We start from the raw sequence: 20,067 nt of genomic DNA on the forward strand, positions 1-20,067 counted from the left end.
GAATGTTTGTTTACTGAGCTTAGTGAATACAGTGAATTGCGTTCACTTCAATCATCAAATCATATGCAAGAAAAATTTCTTTTTTTCCCATTCAATTTCTTTAACTAATCACTGGGTATTTCGGCGTGAGTGCAACTTCAACTTATTTATTAAACTGAAGGAAGATTCACTTTGCAAAGCAAACAGACTCTACCTGTTTAGTAAATTATGTCATTAGGGAGTATAGTACCAACACATTCCTTATTTCATATTTAGGGCTCCATTTATCTTTGTTTTCAACCAAGACTCACCCATTTCCATACATTTTTCCAACAAAATCTTATTTGTGAATTATAGGAAAGCGAATGTAAGGACTGAATTGATTTCTACAGTAACCAGAGCTGTTCTTCACTATTATTCACAAAGCTCAGTAGGGTTTATCTGCTAAAATTGGAGAGTGCAAAATCTGGTGCAGCTCTGCATAGAAACCAATCAGCTTCCAGGTTTTTTCATCAAAGCTTAAAGGGGTTGTAAACCCTCGTGTTTTTTCACCTTAATTTATCCTATGCATTAAGGTGAAAAAACTTCTGGCAGTGACCACTCCCCCAGCATTTTACTTACCTGAGCCCCATATTTCCCTCGTCGGAGATCCGCTCTCCCTCTCTGCACGGGGTCCCGCTCTTGATTGGATAGAATGATAGCGCAGCCATTGGCTGCTGTCAATCAAATCCAATGAAGTGGGCGCCGGGGGGTGGGGCCGAGTCCCGCATTCGTGTCTATAGACGGAAACGCTGGACTCGGGAGCGCGCCCGCAAGGTAACCCCCCCGGGGGGTTATCTGATGCGAGGAGGAGCCGCGAGAGCCGCTGGGGGACCTCAGAACAGGACGATCGGGGCCACTCTGTGCAAAACAAACTGCACAGTGGAGGTAAGTATGATATGTTTGTTATTTAAAAAAAATAAACACAAAGGTTTACAATCACTTTAAGGCCCCTTTCACACAGGCTTTCCGATCAGGTCCGCTTGTCAGTATTTCAGGCAGACCTGATCAGACACTCCATTCACTCCTATGGGGCGGCGGATGTCAGCGGTGACATGTCCGATGACTTTCGCTGCTATCCGATCTGATCCTGTCCGTGAAATCCAGATGGATGGTGAACCTATTTTCTATCCGTCTGGAGGATCAGATTGGATGGGATCGAATGAAAACCGTTTTCATCCGATCTCCCCATAGAGGAGAGAGGAGCTCTGACAGGTCTGTCTCTGCACAGTAAGCAGAGATGGACCTGTCATACGCCTGCTCAGTGGGGATCAGCGGATCGATTCACCGCTGAGCAAAGCAGCGCCTGCCAGGCGGACCGCGCGTAAGAAAGGACCCTTATTGAACAAGCTGAAGTTAGAAGCTGATTGGCTACTATGCACAGCTGCACCAGATTCTAAGTGCTCCAATTTTAGTAAATCTCCCCCCAGTGTGTTTTTATATTATGCGTTTATGATATAACTTAATGAATTATGTCTCACTTCCCAGATAGGATAGGAAAAATCAGACCATATGAGCAGGATGATTAGCACACCCGATGTTTATTGTTAATATATTGGTGTGTACATTTGTTTTAGCAATTATTTACATTACTTAATGAGAAGACATCCATTTCCAGTGATGCATGGTGTAATAAACACAAGCTGATCTGTATATAGTTCAAGACAGTTTCACTAGAAATGGGGAAGTTGCTGTTTACATGTGTAGACAGAGATCTATTCTCTGGACATTCATTATACTTTACTCTGCAATAAAGTATACATATACAATGTGGGAAGGTCAAAACCACACAGGAAATTTTGTAGGGCTCAGTAGCTTGACCTTAACTCTTTACTGACTGTCATCTAATCTGAAATACATTCAATTTAGTGTACTCAGAGTGAGATACCGGTCAATCAAGAGTGATTCGTAAATGGACACTTGACTTTAAAAAAAAAAATGTTTTCAGGTATGTATTCTTTTTTTTATTCAGTTTTATCACACATGTTATACATTCAAAACACAGGGGACAGAGAAGGCAACATACCCACTCTCCCCTTGGCCTCGCAGGGTCAAAAATTAGAACTAACATAGTTCAACTAATCAAAAAACTCTAAATGCCCCCCCCCCCAACTCAACCATCAGCACCAGTCCAGGAGATATAGAGCACCAGTAAGTTACAATCAGAGTTTGGTTATGTCACTTGTCCATCTGGATTCGGGGTAGAATTTTCAGAATGATTGTGTATACATGTAGAGCAATCTATTCACATCAGTGGCAAGAATTCATAGTGCCTATCTCCTATCCCATAAGACTATACAGTCCAATAGGTGAAAAGGAGTAAATCAGCCCACTGTTGCAGAAGAGTCCAACCATGGCTGCCAGAATTTTTTTTTTACAGCCCCCGGAGCTATATGTGGCCTTGCAAAGATGGAGTATAGAGTTTATCAGACCCTTCCAGTATGATATTGTAGGAGCATTTGGCTTCTTCCAGTACATTAAGATGGCCTTCCTACCATAGAACAACCCTATATTGAGTAAGGTGCGATGAGAGAAGGAACGACCTCTTCCACCAAACCACCATAAACTGTGTCGTGGGGATTGGAAGCCTGAGAACCTCTGACAAGCAGGAAGTGATTGCAGACCAGAAGCTCCGGATCTACAAACAGCTCCAGAAATATGTTCTGCATTCGCAGGCGAGGAGGAACACCACCAGCATTCATCCGTAGCAGAGGGATAAATACGTGCCAATCTAGCCGGAGTGTAATAAATGCTATGTAAAAACTTAAACTGTATAAGGCGGTCCCCCAGCGAATACCAAGTGTTTAAAAGGGTGGTCCCACATATCTTCCCACTCCTCTCCTTGGCAGGGATTTCCGCCACCCACCGTTCCCGACATCTAGTTACCGCCAGTGGCGTTTTTTTGAAGAAGGATTTGTACGTAGCTGATAGAGGTTTGGACAATTCTTCATCTGTTAAAAGATCCTCAAGGGCAGAGGGTAGCACCTCTACCCTTCGGGTGGAGAATTGTGTCTGAAACGCATGGCGCAGTTGTAGATACCAGAAAAAGTATGGATTAGGTACGTTATGTCGCATTTTCAATTAGTCAAATGTTATGAGTTCTCCCTCCCTTGTAATGTCCCCTAGTACCCTAACACCCCTACTAGCCCAAACCAAGGGGTCTGGTAGGGAGTAGAAATGAGGCAGGTTAGGATTCATCAATGGGTAGCAGAGGGCATAGTTCCGATGTAACTGGGGGACTTTAGATTGGTAGCTACTTCACAGGCTCTTATGGTTACTTTCATTGGCACAGTCAAAGGTAGATTGGATTTTGGGCCTCTATACAGCGCTAGTCTTAAACTTTCATAGGAACCTAACTGAGCTCCCTCAAGAACTGTGGCAGAGTCTCCATCATCCGCCAACAGCCAGCATCGTGCAAAAACCATCTGGCCAGCCAGGTAGTACTTCTGCCAATCTGGTAGTGCCAACCCCCCCCCCCCCACCCCCATGGTTCTTGGAGTACCTTTATGCCTATGTGAGGTGATTGGGGAGACCATAGAAAGCATCCGATAATACTGTTCAATTTGTGGAAAAATGACTTGGGAACCCACACTGGACAGTACCTTAAAAAATACAAAATTACTGGCAAGGACTTCATTTTCAAGAGATTTATACGTCCTAGTAGGGACAAGGGCAACCGTTTCCACGCCTGTGTTTTTTGGTTAAGTTGGGAGACTAATGGCTATAGGTTCAATGGTATATAATCCTGGATGTTAGCTGTAACTTTTACCCCCGAGTAAGTGATAACGGAAACCCATTGCAGCGGAACATTGTCAGCCTCTGCTCTCTGTGCCCCCGAACCTAATGGCAATATCAATGACTTGCCCCAATTCACCAGAAGACCCAAAAAAGAGGCAAACTTATTAAGTATTTGCAATGCCGCCTGAAGGGATGGTCCCGGGTCTCTGAGGAACAGGAGCAGGTCATCAGCATAGAGCGCAAGGCTTTCCTGTATAGATCCTACCTGGACTGCACCCACCTCCTTAGATTGATGTAACACTCTCGCCATAGGCTTCATCATTAAGGCAAAGAGGAAGGGTGGAAAGAGGGCATTCCTGTCTACTGCCCCTTCCAATAACAAAAGGATCAGAGGTTGAAAGCCCCAACCGAATTGCCGTCTGAGGGTCGCTGTACAATAAAGTGACCCATCGCCGGAAATTAGGTCCAAATCCCATACTCTCCAATACTCTATGCATATATAGCCAGTCAACTGAATCAAAGGCTTTTTCAATGTCAATAGATACTATAACTTTTTCTGGGACTTCTGTAGTGTCTAATTGTAAATGAGTGAATAATCTCCGTAGGTTAGTGTCCGCGGATTTCCGGGCATAAATCCCGTCTGGTCAATATCCACCAGTAAAGGAATGACCTTGGCCAGTCGTGATGCCAACACCTTGGTTAGGATATTTAGATCCGCATTCAGTAATGCTATAGGGCGGTAGGACAAACACTCCTGTGGGTCCTTACCCGGTTTCAATAGGAGAACCATGTATGCTTCCATCATTGAAGGCGGGAAGACTCCTCTTTTAAGGCAGTGGCCAAAAAGGACACTGAGTCTTGGGGCTAGTTGTGCCATATATTGTTTATAGAAGTCCGCCGGGAAGCGATCTGGGCCCAGGGATTTATGAGGCGGAAAAGCTAGTATCGCCGCTTCTATTTCCAGAACTGAAATATCAGTATCCAGAAGGGTAATGTCTGAGTCTGACAATATAGGGAGAGAGAGAGTTCATTTAATAACCCATCTAGCTCACCGTTGTAGTATGCTGGTATAGGGGAGTAACGCATAGTATAATACCGCACAAATTCTTCCAAGATACTGGAAGGGTCAGTGACCATGTTCCCCCCAGCAGTTTTAATAACAGGGATACTGGCAGGTATTGTTTGATCTGCCGCCAAGAGGGCCAAAAAGCTTCCCATTTTTGTCCCCTTGAGCAAATATCGACTCCGCCCTCTTCCCTATTTCAGTGAATCCCAGTTCGGAGGAGTGCACTGACAAAAGTCGCCGTGTCTCTAGCAGAGATGTATAATTGGTCTCTGATGGAGAGTCTCAGGTGTGTATTAACTCAATAAAGTACCTTCTATTATTCGTAGCCTCCTCTAAATTACTTTTTTGCTGCTATAATTTGACTTTCCCCCAAATCCTTCCTTCTTTCAGAAATTCTCTCAGCACAAATCCTCACAGCTAAATACATACCCCCTTCCAGCACAAACCCTTGCCTCCTTATCCCCCCCCCCCCCCGCTCAGCACAAACCCTTGCCTCCATCTTCCCCCTCCAAGCACAAATCATCCCGCCTTCCGGTATAAATCCCCCAAACTTCCCTTTTTTATATATATTCTCTTACCCACCCAAATCCCCCTCTCAGCACAAATCCCCCTTTCGGTATAAATCCTGCCCAGACCCCTACTTCTTACACCAATTCTCTTAATCCCCACAACTCTCCCCTACAAGCACAAAACCTACTCCCCCCATCCCCCTCCCCCAGTAGACCTGTCCTCGCCTCCAAAAATCCTCTCAATCCCCCCAAGCATGAGTCTCCCTCAGTGCAGGGAGATCTCCTTATTCCCAGGCTCCTTCTTCTGTTCTGTCAGAGCAGCCTGCTATGCTGAGACTTGAAGTGCCCCAGACTACAGGGGACTGAAGAATGGCAGCCCACTATGCTGGGACTTGTTGTGCCCTCTGTGGGGGACTGAGATATGGCAGTATCCTATGCTGGGACTTGTAGTGTCCTCTGTGGGGGACAGGAGATTCCTCAGTCCCCCCACAGCCTAGGGTAGACTATAAGTCCCAGTAGATTGGGCTGCCACCAGTCCTCCACACACAGCATGAGGAGATTGCAGCCTTCCACCCCCTCCCATATACTCACTCTCTGGCTGCCATACACTGCGCCCTGGCTGCTGATTTGTTTTGTTTGTTACTTGCTCCTTACCCCTGTACTCTATACATTATGTTATATTGGATAATTGGTAATTATGGATGGGTGACACCATGTTTTACCGTATCAAGTGACACCAACCCTAGTGATGCCACTGGTGGAGTGATCTGCAGCTTTGTGTGCTGGTCGGGATGTGTCTTCTGACCTGGGGCAGATGACTGACCGTAGTGTTCACAGCAGTTTACACTGGGAAATCCCAACCGCTGCCCCACCCTGCATTGAGACATGCTGCCCAGACTCTGGGGGGGACTGCCAAGAGAACACTAATGCAAGGGGAGAGTGGGGATGCCCTCTTACTCCAGAGCTCATTTATTCTAAGTCAATGGCGGCTGGTGCTCAAAATTTTTTTTTTGGGGGGGACAAAATAAACAATTCTGAAAAAAAAACATCAATTGCAGCCTCACTGTGCCCATCAAATGCAGCCACTGTGCCCATCAAACGCAGCCACTGTGCCATCAAATGCTGCCACTGTGCCCTCAAATGCTGCCACTGTGCCCCATCAAATGCTGCCATTGTGCCCATCAAATGCTGCCACTGTGCCCATCAAATAGTGCCACTGTGCCCCAATAAAAATGCTGCCACTGTGACACCCCTCCGCCCGCTCGCCGTTTGCCCGGCACCTACACTGGTGGCTCAGGCATGCGGGTGACAGCGGCAAGACCTTGCAGCAGGTCAGACAGTGGCTCCTGTGTCCTACATGTGTCTCCTTCCCTCTTCCTGATAGGAGTCCAATCGCAGTGCCTGTCCTTTCAGCCAATCAGGTGATGGGTAACAGACCTGCGCACCTGATTTGCGAGAGGCGGTTCAGTGTTAGGAAAACGAATATTCATACGCTGTTCTAACACACCTGGGTGAACTGTGAGCACAATGCTCTGGGCTCGCAGTTCACCTTTTTTTAAGCCTATTAGAGCCTCTGGCGCCATCACATGGGTGGCGCCGACCAATCAGAATCCACATAGCCCGTCCTGTCACCACAGGCAAAGAGGAGAGAAAGCCACGGGGATTCAGGGACCAGCGTAAGTTCACTTTACAGATTTTCTGCCTGTGTAGAACTCTGGACATTGGCTGGAAACTCCGGACACAAATCTTTTCAAGCAATTATAATGCCCACTGTTGACATGTAAAATCAAATTTTATGTGAATGGATATAGCAGTGCCCTCCAAGTAAAATGGCAGGTCACATGTTATGACACAGACATACATTTTCGGAGACTACAATTATTTCTTTCCATGGCTAATTCTTGCCTCATCCAATCCTTGGCTGCTTTACTCAGTTTATATGGAAAAATAGAAGAGACAGCAGATGAAGACCCAGTGGTTCACTGATATACACCATCAAAGAACTGTATGGAAGCCCTAGAGATAATTGCTGCTCCTTATGATCTACTTTATATAATTAGGTGCCCCAGTTGTGAAACAAATGCTCTATTACAGCCGCTGATATTGTTCCTCTTGGAAGGGAATATGACTGCTTGCTAGTGGCAGAACTATAATGGTTGTAGGGAATGCTGTGTGCCCATAGAGCTGGATGAATCCCAGACTGAAGCATCTTTTAAATCAATAACCCCCCCCCCAAAAAAAAAAGATCACATGGGGAAATGCATGGGAAGGAACAGAGATAAGTAATGAAAAGATGGTGCACCACAGAAGAGAATACTTTTATTGAAAAATAAACTTCTCCCCTTGATGAATGATCCTTAGCAATGAGATTTCTCCTCCCCCATCTATAAACACATACAGTATAAAACAAGAACAAACATGAAATTGGGGATTGGTACCTTTCATGCCCCAGCTGGAATCATCATCCACGTACTGACCAAAATTGGTGGCCTGGAGAAGAAAAGTTATACCGGCATTAATTCTTACTAGGCTCACTGAAATACATTCATTTTTCATGCATATGCAGGTGTACTGAGTTGAACAATGTGTTCAGTTTCATTTGTAACAAGCCCTTAATGTGCTTGATTCCATTTTAGAACATCAAATTTATTGTGCTGTGTTACTGCACCTAACAACCTACCATGGCACTTTAACTGACAGTATCCTAGGATTTGAATGAGGGTAATTTACTAAAATTGGTGCACTCAGAATTTGGTGCAGCTGTGCATGGTAGCCAATCAGCTTCTAACTTCAGCTTGTTCAATCAAGCTTTGACAATACAACCTGGAAGCTAATTGGTTTCTATGCAGAGTTGTACATTTCCCCCAATACTGTGTGTTCTTACTATTTTCAAATCAAGTGCAATACAAAAAAATGTGTGATTTATCAATCTATGAATTTCTATCTAATTTACTGATTCATTAGTGCAGTGGTCCCCAAAATATTGACACAAAGGGCCAGTTCACTATCCAGGACCAAATGTGGTCATTATGTGTAACAAAATGCCTTGGCAAAGGAAGTCAGTGGGGGGAAAAAATGCCCCTACATCAGTGGTCAGTGGGAGTAATAAATGCCCCTGCGTTAGTGGTCAGTGGGAGTAATAAATGTAATTTTGTAAGTTGTCAGTAGAAGTTATATTAAATGCCCCTTTGCCATTGAAAAAAAAATGTAATGTGTAAGTGGGAGTAAACAATGCCTCTGAGTCGGTGGTTAGTGAGAGTAATAAAGGACCCCTTCCAGGCATTGTTGTCAGCAGGATGCTAAAAGAATCCCCCTCCCTTCTCATTGCAGAAGCCAGTTGATGGCAACAAGACAGCTCCATAAGTGGCCTGCGGATTGTAGTTTGGGGATCGCTACATTTGTGAAAACATCACATGCGAGCTGCTTGGCATATTTCCTAGAGGCAAACATAAGACTTGAGGACACATGTAATGTCTATGAATACAGCTACACTGGTGATATTTTAATAGCACACGCAGATTAGCCACTAAAAAATTGATAATGGTTAATGGCTAAGAGTTGCAATTGTTGCTTAAGAGATAGAAGAAATGGCTTCCTATGGTGTAAGCCGGGGTCTCCAAACTTTGTTAACATAGGGCCGGTGTACTGTCCTTCAGATTTCAGGGGGGCGGGGTTTGACCAGTGGGAGTAGAAAATGCCCCAGCATTAGTGGGATTTCAACAATGCCTCAGACTTGGTGACAAGTGGGAGTAAAAAAAAATACATAGCGCTTGTGGTCAGAAGGAAGAGGAATAGTTCCCCATTGTTGGTATTTGTGGAAGGAATAGTGTCTTATCAATGGTATCAGTAGGAGGAATTATGCCCCATTATTGATGTCAGTGGGAAGAATAGTTCCCTATTGTTGATGTCAGTGGGAAGAATAGTTCCCTATTGTTGATGTCAGTGGGAAGAATAGTTTTCTATTGTTGATGTCAGTGGGAGGAATAGTTCCCCATGGTTGATGGCAGTGGGAGGAATAGTTCCCCATTGTTGATGTCAGTGGGAGGAAAAGTTCCCCATCGTTGATGTCAGTGGGAGGAATAGTTCCCCATCATTGATGTCAGTGGAATAGTTCCCCATTGTTAATGTCAGTGGGAGGAATAGTTCCCCGTCGTTGATGTCAGTGGGAGGAATAGTTCCCCGTCGTTGATGTCAGTGGGAGGGATAGTTCACCATCGATGTCAGTGGGAGGAAATGTTCCCCATTGTTGATGTCGATGGGAGGAAAAGTTCCCCTTTGTTGATGTCAGTGGGAGGAAAAGTTCCCCTTTGTTGATGTCAGTGGGAGGGAAAGTTCCCCGTCGTTGATGTCAGTGGGAGGAATAGTTCCCCGTCGTTGATGTCAGTGGAAGGAATAGTTTCCCATTGTTGATGTCAGTGGGAGGAATAGTTCCCCGTCGTTGATGTCAGTGGGAGGAATAGTTCCCCGTCATTGATCTCAGTGGGAGGAATAATTCCCCATTATTGATGTCAGTGAGAGGAATAGTTCCCCATCGTTGATGTCAGTGGGATGAATAGTTCCAAATGGTTGATGTCAGTGGGAGGAATAATTCCCCATCATTGATATCAGTGGGAAGAATAGTTCCCCATTGCTGATGCCAGTGGGAGGAATAATTCCCCATCATTGATGTCAGCGGGAGTAATATTTCCCCATTGTTGATGTCAGCGGGAGAGATAGTGACCCATCGTTGGTGCCATTGGGAGATATATTTCCCCATCATTGATGTCAGTGGGAGAAATCGTTTCCCATTGTTGATGTCAGGGGAGGAAGTGTCCCCCATCACTGATGTTAGTAGGAGGAATAGTGACTTATCATGGAAGGAATTATGCTTCACTGTTGGTATCAGTGAAAGGAATAGTGCCATGTATAATTGGAAGGAATAGTAATACAAGTTCCGGAAAATGTCAAGCAAAGAGCTGCATCTGGCCCACGGGGCACAGTTTGGAAGGCACTGGTGTAAGCTAAACAAGTAGCACAAATGAGTTACTTAAAGTACATCTTTAATCTATCTATACAAAGCAACAGATTTACTTTTAAACTGGCCCTCGTAGCAGATTTAATAACCTTTTTTTGGCCAAATGCACCAGTCCTGTCACATAGGAGGAAGGGATAGTGAGTTATCTGCTCTCCACAACCTGAAAGTACCAGAAAATCCGGGTGGTGGGGGAGTAAAGGTAAGGTGAGTATATGTAGGAGGATGGCTGGGCATTAAAGTGAACATGTTGTTTTGCCCTCCATGGGCATATTAACAGTTAGAAAATCATTTGCAGTAGACTTTTTTCTTCACACATTTCTATTTAATAAATAAGAGCTACAAATGTTGATCTTAGTGCACTGTTTAATGGAATCTGACAGCAGGCAGATGAGTTTGCAGTGAATGCTCAGGAGGAAGTATTCTGGATCTTTGTAATATCAACATTAATCCACTCATTTCTGCCATCTGCTGAATTCATCATTAGTAATAGTGCACAGACACAATCATTCATTTCCTAGAGTAATTAACTGAGAAAACTGTAACCATTTTAGAATTGAAGAGCTGCAATTACTCCTAATGAAGATCCTCAGGACATTCTTACTGTTCCTCTGAAACCATTTTTTATTATTGCTATAAATTAATTCAATTTTTTTAGATGCTGCTTTGGGATATTAATTAAAGCAAAACTTCACAACTAGGGTTCCTCCAGAAGTTCCTAGGGGTTCTAAAAGCAGTGAGCAATGGTGAATTGACATCTCACTTACACTGACTGCCAATGCAAAGGGGACATTTTCTACTAACCACCAATGGGGGTCCCTTCCATATGGACTACTAATGTAAGGGGGCGCCATAAATTTCATTTTCAAGATTAATACTGAAAATTATTTTGTGGCATACAGATTAGAGGTAGTAAAAAAATCATCTGCCCTGGATGTCAAATACGTTAAAGCCCCATACACACGATCCGGAAATCAGACGACAGATCGTCCAGTTTTTTTGCATGCTAGCCGCATATCGAACATGAAGAGTTTACTAAAGTTACGAAAATTCTCGTACGGCAGAATAAAAAAATCAGAAGTAATGTCATGTGTCATAGTGTATTGGTATTGTATTTTTGAACGACAACTGTATGTGATTAAACAAAAATCTTATGATCTGGTATGGTACAAGAAATTTTTTTGTTCTTGTACGATCGGATAATATCGGATGAAGTATATATGATAATATCAAAGTCATGATTGGCTCTTGAAAGCTCTGTACTAATGATCCGATTATCGTAAGATTGCTTCGAAAGCGGTATTCTTCGCCTGATTTTCGGATCGTGTGTATGCCACATTCCTTAAGTCAATACTTTCTACAACTCAGTGATCATGCAAACGTAACCCTAACTATAACTGTTCTTAAAAAAGTTGTTCCCCCTTGTGACAGACCTAGCCGGGAGAGAGACTTTTGGAGGGGACTGAATGCTAGCCTCTTGCCAATCGATTGCTGGCCCTGGCATTTGGGGGAACGGTGCTCTTTGTGAGCTGTGTGCCTGGGGACCCTTGAGGTGGTATTACTGTGGATTCGGGTCCTGGTCCCCCAGGACACACAGACTCTGGGGACCCTGGATTTGCCATATTAGAAATAGTGGCTGATTCATAATGCTGGGACAAATACTGGTAGGAGATGCTGATGTCAATTCCAGCTGCCTGTCTGTCTGTTGCCTGCTAGAATGTGTATTGTAAATAAGTCTCTAGTATGGGATCTAAGAGTCATTAGATCCCCATTGTTGTTTGTGTTAATTAACTCTGCTATTGTGATAATGTTGATTGGGTTCACTGAGCTACAAGACGGCCAGTCTGGCCTAAAGGTCATGTCTGAGTCATCTAGGCTGTCTAAAGGGATTAGTTAATTAGCCCATGTTAATTAGGTTTCTGGTCACAGGTGTATGTTCAGAGTAATATGAGCCGGAAGTACGCACCTCCTCTTTTATTGTATAAAAGAGCCTGTATTTTTCAATAAAGGAGATTCCTGTTTGAACTTACATACAGCCTGCCTGGTGTTTGTTCTGAGCGATCACAACTGGGTTAGAACGGCACATAGCTGTAGTTCTAATCCCGGAGCATTGGATGACCGAACCATCAGACGTTGCAATCTGATTCAATAGCCACAGAGGAGTGTCGGGAGAGTGGAACCGAGCGAGCAGGGGCTCGTTACATTCCCCTGCTCTTTACTATCCTGTCCAACCTGAACAAAAAGATGTGTGTACTTAAATTTTTTTATTCCGCTCTGGTCATGTGATCCCGTAGCACCAGCTCCCCTGTGTTAGTGAGCGACTGCTGCAGAGGAGAGGAGGGAGCGCTGACAATGGCTGTGCCATGGGAGCCTATAGATGATGTAACGGCTCACAGAATTCACAACGATTGTCAAGCTCTCCCCACAGAGCTGCAGGATCACATGACCATACCAAAGTGGATAAAAAATAAGTACACTCATCGTTTTTATACAAGTTAGGCAGGATAGGTAGAAGGAGGGAGGGAACCTTTGTAAGAAAAGTTAAGGTTTTCATCCATTTTATTCATGTTTAGAAATGGTGTATCAAGATCACAAAATTATTTCAAGGGTTTCTCTGAGGTAAAAAGGTTGAGAAAGGCTGATTTAGAGGAAATGAGTGTCTGGTGTGTTGTGTACTGAGGCTCCAATGGTCTCAATGCTCTCTGCAGCCAAAAAAGAGGCCAGTAACAGCCCACATGGGAGTATTCAGGGAAAGTTGGATAGATGCTTGCTGTAAAGCTGAAGAAGTTCTGTTTTAAATCCAATGTCTCACCAACGCTCGCAGTGTCCACAAGTGTATATATATATATATATATATATATATATATATATATATATATATATATATATATATATATATATATATATATATATATATAGGGCACAGGATTTTTATAGGGAATCGGTCAGCAGAGGAATATGCAGGATACCACTGCTGACTTGTTTTTGAAGATTTAACTTCAACTTTGTCATTGTCATTCTCACATTACTGTCACTGAACTGGGTAGGTAGCTCATCCCTTTAAACCTGAACACATATTCATTACACAGGTTCTGTGGCTGATTTAATGCAGATAAGGCACCAAGTGAGTTTAATCACCACCCTAATTAGCCACAGAACCTATGTAATTAATATGTTTGGTTTTAAAGAGATAAGGTGCCAACTCTAGACCTGGGACAAGTATAAAGTCAGTTTTGTCTGAATTCCTAGTTTGCATAATTGCTATGATTTAGACCCCTTTCACACTGAGACGGTTTTCAGGTGTTTTAGCACCTGTAAAGCGCCTGAAAACCGCCTCCCATTAATTTCAGTGCGACTTTTCACACTGGGGCGGTGCGCTTGCGGAACGTTAGGAAAAGTCCTGCAAGGGGCATCTTTGGGGCACTCCTAAAACGCCCTGCCCATTGAAATGAATGGGCTGCGCTTCAGAAACGCAGCAACATGGGCGCTTTTAACCCCTTCTTCGGCCGCTAGCGGGGGTTAAAAGCACCCCACTAGCGGCCGAAACGAGCTGATTAAACAGCGCTAAAGTGCTGCTAAAACGAGCAGCGCTTCAACCCTAATGCATGGTGTGAAAGTAGCCTTAGTGTTTATTATGTTATAAATGAAGAATAAGCATGACCTCCAGATTTTGCATCTTCAAAAACAAGTGGGCAATAACAGATTCTGTATTTCTGACCTTACAGATTCCCCTTAAAGAGGCTCTAAAGCCTCAAGGTTTTTTACCTTAATGCATAAAGTCTTCTCTGCTGCAGGCTCCCCCCAGCACCCCCTTACTCTTACCTGAACCCGATTCGATCCAGCAATGTGCACAAGAGCAGAGGCTCTCACAGCTGTCTCCCTCCTCATTGGGCAGGTTGAGTATAGTGGACTCTCCCAATCTGTTACTAAGTGTATTATTATTTCTCTGTGTATCTTGTTTTATATAGATGTACTGCATTCTCTTTGCAAGTTAGTGGTGGGGCTCATTCCCTGCCAGCTCTACATCTATCAATCGGTAAAGTACACACTCCTGTGGATATAAACGATAGCTGCAGATAAAGCAAAGACATCTACAGTCATAGACATGCAATGTGGGAAGAGATTAGCAGCGTAGGTTCAGCACTGATGTAGGTGCAGGGATCACATGCTAAAACCCCGGTTCTGATGACTATACCAACTATCATGACCTACCCGGTTTAGTCCATTTTTGCCATATCCAGGAAGTGATGCAGACTTGGAGTAGGGCAGCCCTGTGTAACAAAATGACATTACATTGTATATTTCACAACGCCTTAAAATAAGCATCTGGTCTATCACATAACACAGAACTGGAGACAAAGAATAAAACTGGCTGAGCAAAATGAAACTATAGGATAAAGCTACATGCTAACTGATGAAAAAGATCATGACTGCACCACTGCCCTTTTCCAGCTACAAAACCCTGCAGACTTTGGGACACAATTTGACCCCTGGAGCAAGTTTCTTACACAATAACATTTTATTATAATTAACAAGGGAAGTAGTGGTACAAGGTACAAAGTTGACATCCAAATGTACGTAATAAAGAATATCGCTTATAAACTGGTAGGTTACAAGATTGGACACAATGTAGCACATGAGTTATACATAGGACCACTGATTCCCTCTTTAATATAGGTTCCACCAAAGTAAAGTCTCTCTCTCCAGGGTTCTACAGTGAAAGGGAAGTAAAAAAGGGAAGAGAATGTTTTATTGACCAGCAATCATTTATGTTACAGAGCAGGGGTCGCCAAACGTTTTAAACAAAAGTTCATTGTTCTTTAAACTTTAGGGGGGGGCCGGACTATGGCCAGTGAGAGTAGAAAATGTCTCGGCATCAGTGGGAGTAAAAAAAGTTAAAATCGTGCTTCATCACTGCCGTCAGTGGCAGGAATAGTACCCCATGGTTGCTATCAGTGGGAGGAATAGTACCCCATCATTGGTGACACTGAGAAGAATTACGCCCCATTATTGGTGTCAGCGAAAGGAATAGTGCCCCACCATTGAATAGTGGGAGTGGGAGGAATTATGCCCCACAGTTGGTGTCAGTTAAAGGAATGGTGCCTGATAGTTGGTGTCAGTAGAAAGAATAGTGCCCCATATCAGTGGAAGGAGGTCCCTGATGAAGTCACGTGTTGTGCGTAGGGCGTCCCTGGAAGTGACATGAGAGGCATTCACTGCTGAGTATATGACGTTTTTTTATGCGTTTTTTAATTGCTTTGGTGTAAACGGCTTTCTTATTATTAATAAAAATTGCTTTTAGCATATTACACTACGGGAGGCACCATTTATCTTTTATCCTAACATATATGCACATACGAGTTTGGCGATTTAAAGGGACCATCACCCCAATCCAGAGGGACCGATTAGAGAGGACAAGGAGGGCATCTTCCACCTTGACTGACCACACTACTGTATGGAAATTCATATAAGGCGGTTTTAAGCCTTAACTAAGGTGAGAGTTCTGGGAGCACATTGGTGATCAACAGCAGTGGAAGAACACTATCTATTGTGATATCACCCTAAACTAACCGTATACAAATATTTAATGTGGCTGTATCCACAGCTACGTTTGGACACTATGGGGGGAGATTTACTAAAACTGGAGCACTTCGAATCGGGTGCAGCTGTGCATAGTAACCAATTCACTTCTAACTTCAGCTTGTTCAATTAAGCTTTGACAACAAAACCTGGAAGCTGATTGGTTAATATGCACAGCTGCACCAAATTCTGCGTGCACCAGTTTAAGTAAATCTCCCCCTATTTCTTGATTCAGATTTACACTTTATCATTTTATTATTATATATATTATTTGTGATGGATTATATTCACTTGTATCAGTACTAATACATGGTATGCGGTTTATGGCTTTACAAATTGTGGATCTGTAAAAGAAATAGCGTCATAACCAGGATATATTTTATTATATACAAGCTATAGGCTGTGCAACTCCAATTTACACCCTAACTATTCACTAATCACAGTGGAAGGAATGGTGCCCCAAGGGCCAGATAAAAGCACACAGGCACAAGCCCAGAGACCACAGATTGAAGACCACTGTTATATAGAGACAGGCTTGGTGGAGCCAAAATCCTAATCAACAGCTATCCATGTAATGAGATCAGCACACTGGCAGAGAAAAGATATTCCTCCAGCATGGCAGACAGTTGACACTGGAATTCTCATTTTGTACTCCATCTTTTTCTGGTGTCTTATGCAGCTAATGGGGGCTAAAGATATTTGGAGTATATTTATTTCATAGACATTGCCTGCTCTTTTTTTTAAATATTCCAGTTCTCAGTTAAAGTGTAGGTAAACCTCAAATCTATTTTTGTCATGTCTGTCATCATGTGCCCCCTGTATATAGTCTTCCTAAGAAAATAATATTTTCTGAACTTGAAACATTCTCACCTAGAGTTCTGGACATAAATAGAGCTTTCTTTTACAGGCTGATAATGCTAAGGCAGGCCATAGATCAGTAGAAAAGAATGATCGCTTGAATGAAAATAGAAATTTCTGTTTGGTTTAACATGCGATAGTCCCATCATTGTCTGGTGCTAGACTATTCTGCGCCCTAGGCAAGACCAGCTACTTGCATCACCCCACACACCCCCTTAAAAAAATAAAACTTACATTTAAAAAAAAAACAGAAAATGATCTAATATAAGCACACTCCATGCATTTCCCATACACCCCCTATACTCGCAGCACACTTCATGCATTCCTCATACACCCTGTACACTCACAGCATTCCCCATACACCTTCCATACTCGCAGCACACTCCATGCATTCCCCATACACCCTCTACATTCGCAGTACACTCCATGCATTCCCCATACACCCTCTACATTCGCAGCACACTCCATGCATTCCCCATACACCCCCTATACGCGCAGCACACTCCATGCATTCCCCATACACCCCCTATACTCGCAGCACACTCCATGCATTCCCCATACACCCTCTACATTCGCAGCACACTCCATGCAATCCCCATACACCCTCTATACTCTCAGCACACTCCATCCATTCCCCATACACCCCCTATACTCGCAGCACACTCCATGCATTCTCCATACACCCCCTATACTCGCAGCACACTCTATGCATTTTCCATACACCCCCTATACTCGCAGCAGACTCCATGCATTCCCCATACACCCCCAATACTCGCAGCACACTCCATGCATTCCTCATACACTCTCTACACTTGCAGCACACTCCATGCAATCCCCATACACCCTCTATACTCTCAGCACACTCCATCCATTCCCCATACACCCCCTATACTCGCAGCACACTCCATGCATTCTCCATACACCCCCTATACTCGCAGCACACCCCATGCATTCCCCATACACCCCCTATACTCGCAGCACACTCTATGCATTTTCCATACACCCCCTATACTCGCAGCAGACTCCATGCATTCCCCATACACCCCCAATACTCGCAGCACACTCCATGCATTCCCCATACACCCCCAATACTCGCAGCACACTCCATGCATTCCTCATACACTCTCTACACTTGCAGCACACTCCATGCATTCCTAATTTTTCTGGGGTCTCTACATGTCCCAGCCACATATACCGTTCTGTACCTCATCCTCTATGATATTTGGGATGTAGTAGCTTCGCCCTGATATGTGACCCACCTCACACACCTGCCCTTCTGTTGAGCAACTCCCAGAGTGCAGTGCATGGCTCTGTGTTCTGCATTAAGCAGGGATTGGCTGGGAGAGAAGCTGGTGTCTCTGTGCGAGGATGCAGTCAGATCCTCTGCTCCGGAGCTGGTGTGCAGAGCCAGAAGACTTCAGTGCCTCTCTGAAGGAGAAAAAACCAAGACCGGACAAGGTCCGCTTCCTCTGGAGGGGGGACCCGGGACAGCAATTGTGAGCTCCTGTATAATGTCATCCGTATACCAGGCGCTGTGGCTGTGCCCTAGGTGGCTGCCTAGTTTGCCTAGCGGTAGCACCAGCCCTGATCATTGTTTTGGAATATGTGCAGTAAAATTACAACCTTTTTCTGATTTTTGTCAAAATAGCACACTCTATGCATTTTCCATACACCCCCTATACTCGCAGCAGACTCCATGCATTCCCCATACACCCCCCAATACTCGCAGCACACTCCATGCATTCCTCATACACTCTCTACACTTGCAGCACACTCCATGCAATCCCCATACACCCTCTATACTCTCAGGCGCTGTGGCTGTGCCCTAGGTGGCTGCCTAGTTTGCCTAGCGGTAGCACCAGCCCTGATCATTGTTTTGGAATATGTGCAGTAAAATTACAACCTTTTTCTGATTTTTGTCAAAATAGACACGTCATTTTTTTTCGATCGAATTCTTTAGCTCATACGCATTGCTTTTTTTTTCTCGAACGAGGCCCCTATTAATGATTAGAAAATTGTTTGTTCTGAAAAAAATTCCAATGTGTTTGTTCATTCAGTTTTGATGGTGGCACGAAAATCGCCTGTCGCAACGGGCACACTATTAATGCAAAAATCGAATGATTGGTCTATCTAATTGAATTTTCATTTGTATTTCTACTCATCTGTGGCCTGCTTAAGCCCCCTACTGTGTGTGCTCCTTCATTTCTGGTTGGGCTGCTTATCGGGTCTATCAGAAAGGCAATGGTCAACTGAAGGAATGTACAGGCTGACCAAGCTGCTGATGATTGCAAGGCACTCAGCCCAGCACTGTCAGCCTGAAACAGAAACTGCTGGTACTGGTAGGATTCCCAGGTAAGAAACTGTGCAACAGACTCACAAAACACTATTTGCTTAAGAAAACAGTACATAGGGAGGAGGGCATGATGCCAAACACACTAAGAAATACATTTTAGGTTTATATAGACTTTAACCTGCTGAGATTCAGGATCATTTCGATTTATAACGGTCTCAGAACAAAATGCAATGATTTTATGAACCCGCTACAGGGACTTTACTGTTACCAGTCTCTGTTGGATACACGGGAAGACGTTTTATGTTTCTGGCCACTTTTCATCTTTAACCGGCCAAAGCTGTTTGCTGTAAAAAGATAATTCAGCTTCCATGATGCATTAGGATTCTTCAATAATTGCCTCCTGCATGAGTTGTGCTATCAATCAGCATTATACAATGCAGGGAATGGGCACAGACAACCTGGGGGACAGTTATAAAACTCAAAAATTTACAAACTGTAAGGGCTCATGCACACAGGATGTTTTTACAGCTGCTGTTAGGAGCGTTTGATGTTTTTTTTTACCGGCCTCTAAAAGACCCTCCATGTTAGCCTATGTGTTCATGCACACATAAACTGTGTTTGGAGGCATAAGCGTTTAGGGGCAGTAGAAAAAACGGCAGCCTGTGCTTCCAGGAGCAGTAAAAACGAGCTGCAAAAATTAAAAACTACTTTTTCGGCGTTTTTACTCTATAAAGAGTGTTTTTAATGAAAAAATGGGCAAAAACACGAACGCTCAAAAAAAGTGTGAAAATGCGCAAAAACACAGGAAAACGTGCAATAACACTAATGTAATGCTGCTGTTGCGCCTGCGTTTTTAAAACGTCCTGTGTGCATGAGCCCTAAGATATCTGCTAATTAGTTATGTTACAAAATAAAAAAAAAAAAACATTCAAGCCAGTGTTACAAAAAACATAAAAAGTAGACTTTTAAAATTATACAAACAAAACAGAAAGTA

At 43.7% G+C, this 20,067-nt stretch overlaps 1 protein-coding gene across 1 annotated transcript in view; it reads right to left on the reverse strand.

Moving 5' to 3' along the window:
* Positions 1-20,067, reverse strand: part of ABLIM2 (actin binding LIM protein family member 2) — a 238,593-nt gene that overhangs the window by 58,108 nt on the left and 160,418 nt on the right. The window contains exons 18-19 of the mRNA XM_073610745.1: positions 14,555-14,613; positions 7,770-7,821 (exon numbers count right to left, since the gene is read on the reverse strand). Coding sequence (XP_073466846.1) covers positions 7,770-7,821; positions 14,555-14,613 — 111 coding nt within the window. The remainder of the gene's footprint in view (positions 1-7,769; positions 7,822-14,554; positions 14,614-20,067) is intronic.

Source organism: Aquarana catesbeiana, linkage group LG01 (assembly GCF_042186555.1).
Source record: "Aquarana catesbeiana isolate 2022-GZ linkage group LG01, ASM4218655v1, whole genome shotgun sequence".
In the NCBI taxonomy this organism is placed as follows: Eukaryota; Metazoa; Chordata; class Amphibia; order Anura; family Ranidae; genus Aquarana; species Aquarana catesbeiana.